Below are 9,583 nucleotides of genomic sequence, written 5' to 3'. Positions count from 1 at the left end.
AGAAGCACTCACTCTTCGCTCAGTTACCCCAGTAGAAAAACAAATGAGACTGCTCATATATCAGGGCAGAGCTTTGAATGTTCAGAGTTCCCCTTAACCCATATCGAATAGCATTTGTGAAAAGAAAATATTGAAAAACCATACATTTTGGACAATATCATGTGTGAAAACTTGGGTCGTGGGGAATTAAAGCTACCTTATTCTTAGCCTCAATTGAATTTGAAACAATTTTTTCTGAGGGATAATTAGTCATGCATGAATAATTCGAACTACGTTTTCAGCAGCATTAATAAAATCATCAAAGCGCACAACAGTGAATCCAGAGCATAGCCGAAATGGCAATTTTTCAACGCCCAAAACTTTGCAAAAAATAATCGGTATTTTTTTTTGAAATTTGGTTTCAAGTAAATAATGTAATCTCATCATTGTGGTAAACAAAATTGTTAAAAACTATTATTTTGATCGCCGAAAATTTACTGATTAAAAAACCACCCACAACCCACAATCATAACTATTCCGTTTTTTTTCGAAAGTCGGAACAAAATGTATTAGATAATTTTTTAATCGAAGCAGTAGCAATCTTACCAGCTGATATAAAACGGTCACTATCAAAAACAACAAAGAACTAACATAAAACCACCCAAAGAAAAATATTCTGCATTTCTTCAGAAATCGGAACAAAAATTGTTTTCACCAAAATAGTTAAAATGTTAAGAGTAGCTAAAATATGATGTAAATTAGTTCAAAATAGTTTCATTTTATAGCCTTTTTGCCCCCTCCTCAAACAAAAGGCTGAATATGTACAACAAAATATGAAGTTTTTTTTTTTTGTTTTTCAAAAACTTTCATTGCAAAAATTAACACTGCCGGACATTTCTGTGCTCAGCTATAGGTGACTTGTGTTGTTTAGAGTCTTGTCTTGTTGATCATTACTCTGGTGGAGACTTCTGTCTTCCACGAAGACCACGCCAACAAAAACTCAGACGACACTGTGGTATATTATATCACCAATTGATATATTCATCAATTTGAAAATTTTGCTCAATTCTTAAGAAACTTTTCTCAAAAGTAAAAAAAAAATTATCAAAAAAGATCGAGTTTTTGTAACTTTGAAATCTTTTTTTTTGGAAGTCACAACTCAACAAACTGGCCGAACGGAAATTTTACGTAATATAGTGATTTGACTCTGTAAATTGCTCTTCGAAGTTATCCAATTTTTGTTTTTTCAAGTTTTTCTAAGTACCAATGTTCCGACAAGGTTTCTAAGTGTTTGAATAATTGATGTTTGCCTAGACGAAGGTGCTGATGATGCTGTTCCAGGGACTCAATTTAATATTTATTGTGATCACTTCAGGTAGGGACTGAGCCTTTAAATCAATTTGGAAATAATGCATCTTCCTGTTGATATTAAAGTTTTGACACTTTCTTCAAACCGTAAAGAAAATATTAGATAAATTTTTCTCAAGATTTGTTTTTGTTAAACTTCAGTTTTTTGGTAAGCAAATGACTCGAACAACATTTTAGTGTTTCCGCGCTAGCCTTTGATACTAAAATATTTTCCTCCTTTGCTCTTGTAGACCTCTGGTTCGCAAAGTGAGATCATCTTTTAAGAAAATTGTATGCGAACTAACGACGCCATCTAAACATAATTGGTCTTCATATCGTACCCTGTAATCCCACTCAGTAGTTAGTCCTTGAATTTTTCTTTTTTTTTGGTGTATTAGTTGTCAGAAGGGCTTAAATAGAGGCAAAAAAACGTCTTAGAGGTTTTGTTCTGGTTAAGTTCCTGAGTTTGTTTTAGTGAAGTTGTACAAGCAGTTCATGCATCACACAGCCACCGGACTGTTCCTTCTTCAGTCCTATATGGCCACCACCCTCCTCTTTGCAGGTGTCTACACCACTCTCGAGATGATGACAGCACCTGTAAGTGCACCTGTACCCCAATATGTAGCCCCACCATTTTTATAAATTGGGCGGGGGCTATATTTTACTGGAAAGGGGGGGGGGGGGGGTGAAGCGAAACAAGCCTTAAAACTTTCTAGACCCGTGAATTTCCAGTTTTCTCGAAATTCAAAATTTTGGCAAAATATCTAACACAAAATCTTTGCTAGCAAATACCTTTTTTTTGCTTTTTTGTTGCAGGATTTTTGCAAGATTTACTTTCATTTTGAAAGTTTCTTGCGAGATTTGCTTTCATTTTGCAACCCGTACCCAGCATAGGTTCGTTTTCTAGATAGAAATGTTTAATAGATTATCTCCCCAAGTTTTCTCGATTTTTCTGTACAGAAATTTATTATTCCTTATCTTAGGTTAGAAATAAACCATTTCTTTTTTTTTTAAATTGTACATTAATTTTTTTAGTTGAGAGTTTCATAATCAATATGTACATCAAATAACATCATATTCATCGGAATTAACTCAACGAGTTAGTAACCTAATTGTTGCCACAAGAAACACCTTCTAAATTGTTGAGAGCTCGTCTAGATAGTTTCTGAACTGTTTTTGTACTTTTTTTTATTCAAACGGATACTGGGTGTCCTGATCGGCAAACTGTTTTTTGTTCTTTCTGTGACTTGTGCTTAAAATACATTTTTTAGTACCGGATACAGAGTAGCCTGGTACGCTTGAAATGTCTACCTTCTACTTCTTAGCAGTTTTTGTTCAATTGACATTACTTTTACCGGATACCGGGTATCCTGGTTTGTTGCTGAAGTCTAACCTATCTTTGTAGTTTTTATCAGAAGGAGCTATTTGAATTTCTTATCTTCCATACTTCCCATGACACAAATGTTTGCAAGTTGATTATCCATGACGTCGATGTTTCTGAATATGCACCACAAATAACCGCAACAACATACTCAAGCCTTGCAATGTTGGTTGATACAAAAACGTCACGCCATTTATTAATCTGTAATATGTTTCTTGAGGGTTGTAACGAAGGACAACTGAAAATTAGGTGTTCGAATGTTTCGCATTCTAAATTACAATTGAAACATTCCAGGGCATTCTCAAGAAATAAAAACCACCGCTTTTCTCGATCTTTAAAAACAGCGTACGCAAATTAATAAAGAAAGTTTTTTCCCATTAATCAAGCATTGAATTTTTCCAAACTTTGCCTGTAATTTGAATCAATTCTTCTTCTGAACAGAGTTAACGGTTTGCAGCAAAACAAATGCGAAAAAATTGCAGCTCGATGAAAACTACAGTTTTGTATGCAGAAATAATAAACATCTCGCGATTTTGTCCGAATTATTATAATTAAACGGCTATTGGTAACGTTTGAAATTATTGCAATATCACTCGAATTTATTTCATCAGAGATGTTCGTATTTCTCAACAAATTTTTGATTTTTCTCGGGAAAATAAAATCTGTTGGTAACAAACTATTTTGATCTGATATATCAGAAGCAAAGAAATTGATAATTTCCAGACTGAAAAGTTTGAGTTGTAGGAATGGTAAGCCTTACCGCAATATCTAAGATGGGGTGATATTAAACTTCTTTCCTTATGTCGAGTCTGCTTGATTTTTTCAATTCTGCATTTAATGATTCTTGGCATTTACTAATAGTATCCAAGTTAACTGTAGTATGACGAGCCAAATGAAAAAAATTTAGGGAGAACATAAACTGACAGTGGTAATGAATTGACCCTTAAGATTTACTTTGTGAAATTAACCCTCGATGTTTTTGAAATTAAGAACTCGATAATAGTTCATTATTTTCAACTTTTTGTGAAGTGTAAAACAAGACACCAAGTATTTTTGTTTCCTTGACTGTTTTATAGGGTGATAAATCAGGTATAGAAATCAAATCACTTTTACTTATGTTAATCATCATTTGAGTTTGTTTGCAAAATGCATCGATTAAGCGAAACAACCTGTCAATACATCGGATTTTGATAAGGCAAGTTATGTCGTCTGCATATAAAACTAGTTTGGGGCACAATAACCCGAAACCTTCAATTGCTTCTGTAGATTCGATTGCTTGAATTGAAGAAGGGTTTCGATAAAAGCCATGAAAAAAAAATGCGGAAAGAGGGCAACCTTGTCTCACACCGCGATGAATTTTGAAGCTGGGTGATAAAAAAACCATGTACCTCAATTACTGCTTTTGAGTCTAAATACAAAGTTTCAATAGCTCTAACTGAAAACTCATCAAGGTTTAACCCTTACAAAACTTTGATGAGAAGTGATCTGTCATCTCTGTCAAATGCTTTAGAAAAGTCTAATTTTACAGCACATAAACCTCGATTAGCCAATCGTTGTTGAGTAATCGCTTTTTTTTAACTTTCGTATTGCTGTGTGCATTTGTCTTTCAGATAAATACGCGTGCTGATGGTTTTTTACAACTTTACAAAGGTCTTTTTTAATTCTATTACAGACTCTACGGGCAAAAATTTTCGCGTCAGTATTTATGAGACTGATGGGGCTAAAATCTGGTACTGCTATGGCATTTTCAGATTTCGGGAGCAGTTTGATTATTGCTAAATAAAAACTGTTTGGGAGTTTTCCACCATGAACAAAATGATAGAAAACTTTAGCTAATTTGAACAAAACTCATCCGTGAAAGTCTTATATAGCCGAGATGTAAGGCCGTCTGGTCCAGGCGAGCTTTTCAAATTCAATTTGTTTATAGCCAAGTGAATTTCATCTTCTGTAAAGTAATTATGGCCATCATTCTCATGATTTTTGAGTTTATATTTTGATAAAAACGTCAATAGTAGTTGATCGGAGTCTGTTGTAGAACTGTTTGAAAATATATTTGAAAATTACTTTTGAAATTGATGAAGAATGTCCTCATCCGTATGATAAATTTCATTCGTCTGATCCACTTGAATTCGCTTGGTTGAGTTAATTGTGTTCTTTGAGGTCCATTGACTACAAAATTTGGGCACACCCTCAAAAGTATAGCTGAGAATTTTCTGAATTTTTAGACATTCTGAAAAATCTTTTTCCTTGGAAACTTTTTGAAGATGTTCCAGCATGAAATCATTTTTTTCAATCAAACTCGCGTGTCCGGACCTTTTCCGCTGTGAATGCAATCTCTGAGAACATTTTTGTGATACTTCAATATATTAAGTTCTTTCTGATCTACACGCTTTTTGTTCTGTTGAATAAACTTCAGAAGGTCACGAAAATTATGCTTAAAGTTTTCGTAACTACTTGGTGATTCATTTTCAGAAAAGTTTTTTAGATCTTCACTAATTAAGCTGGCGTTGTTTTTTAAAATTTTTTCTTTTAATTTCCAGTAACTAGGGCCGCGCTGATACAAGTTAGATGGCTTAACAAAAACGTGTAGGAGCAATGATCAGAAATTGATATTTGAGTGCTTTGCATAGAGTCATACTCTGTTTCGAAATTCAAAAAAGCATAATCTATGCGCGTAAAAGTTTTTTTTATTGTTTGTCATAATGTGTATAATCACAAAAATCATTCTTGAGGACGAAATCAACAAAACCAAAACAATCAAGAATTTGTTCTTTGAGTTGGGTAAATCGTTTGCTGCTACGTGCATCATTTAACTTAAGCATTGAAGAACTGTTAATATTGTCATAACTCAGCGCATTAAAATCACCCGTCATGATTATTTTCGATTTATAAGGTAAAAATCTGATGCTTAATTTCAGGGAATTCAAAGTTGCTTGGAAGGAATTTGGGTTCGCATAAACGTTGATAGCAAACCAATCAAGTTTGACAAATTTTAACAATTGAAAACCTGTACTTGAAGCAATTTTTTTGTAGGACTCAAGTTTGATGACCATAACGTTAAGAAACCACGAGAATTATTTGAGCCTGGTATGAAATACTATTCTGAAAAACTAAAAAAAATCGATGTTTTTGAACAAATTTTCGAAAGTTCACTTCAAGTTTTGTCAGGTGTCTTGTTTTTAGAGAAGTGTTTTTTTTTTCAGAATAAAAATAATTTGTAAGTGCGGACTGTAGTATTTGTAGTAGTTTTGCATGGTAATACACATTTGTCGTCTAAATGTCTTGTCGCCTTAATATCTTGTCGCTTTATTTGAGAAGTATATTTTGTCTAATTCAACGGATCTTGTCAACAACCCCCACCCCCTTTGTTTGTTGAACAGCTTGTATGTTAGTCCTTTAATTTGTGGATTAATGGTTAATTGGACTTAGTTTAAGTTATAAATGCTATAACTTATAAATGTATGGCTTAGTTAAAAAAAATAAGTGATTTTAGTTATAAGTTTAAATAACGGTGACAGGGTGAATGACCTAGAAACCGTAAGTGGCGCCTTGTTTGGGTCAGTCGAGAGTTAAAACCTCTTGCTGGTATAAATTCAAGCTAAATGGCATCTTTGATTTTGATTAAAATTCTCTCGAAGAAAGAATTAAATGAGTGTTATGAAAATAAGAATAGCGTGTCAGCCGGACTGTATTTGATGAGTTCTTGCTTACTGGTATTTGATTGAAGAAGCCCTCCAAGTTAGATTTAATTCTATTCTTCAAACAACATCTTACAAGAAATTTATCTCATACTTTGGTTATCTCAAAAACATAAGTTAGAAACCCTCATTTTGATCCAACTTAAGAAATTGAAAGAACAAAGAACATCACCTATACCTATTCTTCAGTAAATCATGTCGGGTATGGTTCTAGGCAGTTTTTCAGTTATGAGCTCAGCTAATACACTGAAAACAACAAAAACAAACAACTGCTGAAAACAACAAAAACAAACAAGTCAAGATTTGCTTTAATTTGCGAGGCTCACGCAAGATTTGCATTGCATACGCAACAAGAAATCAGCAAGGTTTTGCATTCTTCTAGCTGTATTCTTGCAAGATTTGCATTCCATTTCAATATTCTTGCATAACTTCCATTCCATACGCAAAAAAGCAAGTTTCTCATTTCATTTGCTGGCAAAAAAAACGAAACTTTGCATTCGTTTTGCAAGATTTTTCAGCTGTTTTCCTTATTTATGAGCAGGCCAAAGACGATATCCGTGCATTCACCGGGTTCCACGGCATCGACTCCTACTCGAACTCGAGTGAACTGTGGACTGCCGACGTCTTCCTCCAACTCACATTCTACTCCATTTCAAGTGCCACCCTCTGCGGATCCTCTGGAGTTCATCCTGTCCAATGGTACTCATACCTCGTGTCCAGTATTGAGGTCAGTTACGTAATAGTTATATAACTTTCACAGCAAATTTTACGTAACATTTTAAGATGAATTATTTCATAACGCAGGAATCTTTTGTACTTAACGCCATCCACCTCAGGGGGATTCGACCCAAAGCTCCCCCCCCCCCCACCTTTGTACTACTTTGGGATATCAATTTTTGTCTGACTGAACCTAAAACTTTTCTAAAGGCGCCTTGGGTGCCAATATATATTAATTTTAAAAGGGAGCGCGCGTCTAAAAAGCGTTTTTGGTCAACAATTTCTAAACAGTGCCCAAGAACGCCTTTTTTGCTGATCTAGGCCTTCGATAACTTTTTGTCTTTTTTTTGTACGTCGACCAAACTGATTTTCCCTGCTCTCCCAGGAAACTCAAAAAACTGTTTCGACACTTTTTCGCCAACGTTTGCGCGCCATAGGCAAACAATTCAAAAAATAGGCGAAGATGGAGTTGTGGACTTTTTTGGTAAACTTACATCAAAAATATGTTTTTTTTTGCGCTTGCTTTCTTGAATTAAAAATAAAGAAGGATGGAGTAATGAGTCATGAGTAAGATTATCCGTCGTTTAAGTGAAGTGATCCTTAAAAATGCTAACAGAAGCAGAACTTGAAGTTTTAATTTTAACTGTTAAAAGGTCTAAATCAGGTTCTAATGTCATGCTTAACTAATTTTTTTTTAAACTTAGATACTGATGAGTTTTCTGTATTTCTCCGCCATTATGGGCCAGTTTCTTCACAACCGACAAGAAGACATGCTCTCTTATGACCCAATAAGTAACTTCCAAGTTGCCGAAACCATCAAACACGAGATCCGAAAACACAGCCAATCCAGCAAAGAAATCCGAAACCCGGTCGGACTTAACAACGAGATCCTCTCGGAGTCTCAAACCGAAGAAGCGAATGACGTCTTGACATCGTTAGATCTTTCAAACAGAAGAACAAACAGTCGTCAAACGGCAACGCATGCGCCGAGAAACAGTATATCAAACTCGACCAGTCCGAACTCAAACAGTCGGCAAAAACCGACTCGAGTCGGCAATTTCCGAAGACACTCGGAAAACGCGCTCTTGTCCATCAACGGCGGAGACTGGTCCGGACAGTTTCTCACCGGAAATTCGATAAATCAAAGCGCTCATTTAGACGGTATTATATATTTTTTTTTTTTTTCAAAAACTATTTTAAAAAAGTTTCACTAGGTCGAAGTTGAATTTCAGATTTTTGATTCACTGGAAATGGATAAAACGTTGTTTATAAAAAAGTTAAGCGAGCAAAAAAAATGAGCAAAAACTGATATGTTTAGCAAAACTGCATGTAAATATGTTGTATTATCAGTTTATAATAACTGGCGTCTTTTCTAAGAAACTTTTTTAAAAAAAAACAAACTGCCCAAAAAAATTACATTGAAAAAATGTAGGTTTTTACTCAAAAATTATACCGGGCGCGAAGTTTTCTTTGATTTGAGTCACAACACTTTATCCGATTAAAAATCCCAAAATAGAAAAATTTAAAAAAAAACTCATGATTTTTAAACTGAACGAAATTTTTTTTGGAAAAAGTAATTTTTACTAGCAACTATTTTTTTCCGCGATATCACCTTTCTTTTTTTTCTTTCAGATAAATTGAGAGCAATCAGAATTCAAGTTTCTTCTTTGATTGGTATGCTCAAAGAAGACTAGAGCAAGGGAAAAAATCAATGCCGCCGAGTTTCGAAGAACAATTTATAAATGCTGATGTTTATCAAATTAGCTTTAGTGGTAAATTATCTCATGAAGACTGATATATGTTGTGAGAAATAGTAGTGTAGTCAAACTGTTTTCATGAGCTAAACAACAGTGTTGGTTTCAAGGCCGGTTGTAGATCCAATGTTTTTTTTTGGAGAAATGTTTCTTTTTTAAAATATTGTTTAATAACTGATGATATTTCATTAGGAATTGATTATTGATCAAATTGAGGTTTCATATTTTACGAAAACGCTATGATGCGACCCCCTGTATTCATCAATTAGAATTTTTTTTAAGTATAAAACAAAAAACTAGCAACTGAATTGACTTTTCGAACCATTCTTACCCGAGTCGAGATTTTTCACCTAAATTGAAGCAAGATATGAGCAGTTTGAGCGGTTTTTTCAGACAACTGCGCTCGAAATCTTTCTTCGTAATGAGCGGTTTGAGCGGTTTCTCAAAAAAAAAACGCTCAAAAACCGCACAATATTTGAACGTTTTTTTTATAGATAATCGCTCTCAAAAACCGTTCAAATCTTGCGCGTTTTTTTTTTTGATAAACCGCTCAAGATTTTTGACTAAATCTCGACTATTTTTTCGACCGCCGCGACTAACTTTTCGACCGCCGCTACTAATTTTTTGACCGCCGCGAATAATTTTTTGACCAGGCTGCGACTCATTTTTCGACCGCCGCGACTTAGTTATCGACTATGCTGCGACTA

At 34.5% G+C, this 9,583-nt stretch overlaps 1 protein-coding gene across 1 annotated transcript in view; it reads left to right on the top strand.

The window, feature by feature from the left end:
* The window catches only part of LOC134845747 (uncharacterized), a 12,516-nt gene extending 3,520 nt beyond the window's left edge, over nucleotides 1–8,996 (top strand). The window contains exons 4-9 of the mRNA XM_063862808.1: nucleotides 911–994; nucleotides 1,294–1,354; nucleotides 1,802–1,923; nucleotides 6,947–7,132; nucleotides 7,827–8,283; nucleotides 8,755–8,996. Of these exons, the coding sequence (XP_063718878.1) occupies nucleotides 911–994; nucleotides 1,294–1,354; nucleotides 1,802–1,923; nucleotides 6,947–7,132; nucleotides 7,827–8,283; nucleotides 8,755–8,816 (972 nt within the window). The 3' untranslated portion in view covers nucleotides 8,817–8,996. The remainder of the gene's footprint in view (nucleotides 1–910; nucleotides 995–1,293; nucleotides 1,355–1,801; nucleotides 1,924–6,946; nucleotides 7,133–7,826; nucleotides 8,284–8,754) is intronic.
* The last annotated feature ends 587 nt before the right edge of the window (nucleotides 8,997–9,583 follow it).

Source organism: Symsagittifera roscoffensis, chromosome 5, assembly GCF_963678635.1.
Source record: "Symsagittifera roscoffensis chromosome 5, txSymRosc1.1, whole genome shotgun sequence".
NCBI lineage: Eukaryota > Metazoa > Xenacoelomorpha > Acoela > Convolutidae > Symsagittifera > Symsagittifera roscoffensis.
This window is presented reverse-complemented; position numbering and strand designations above follow the sequence as displayed.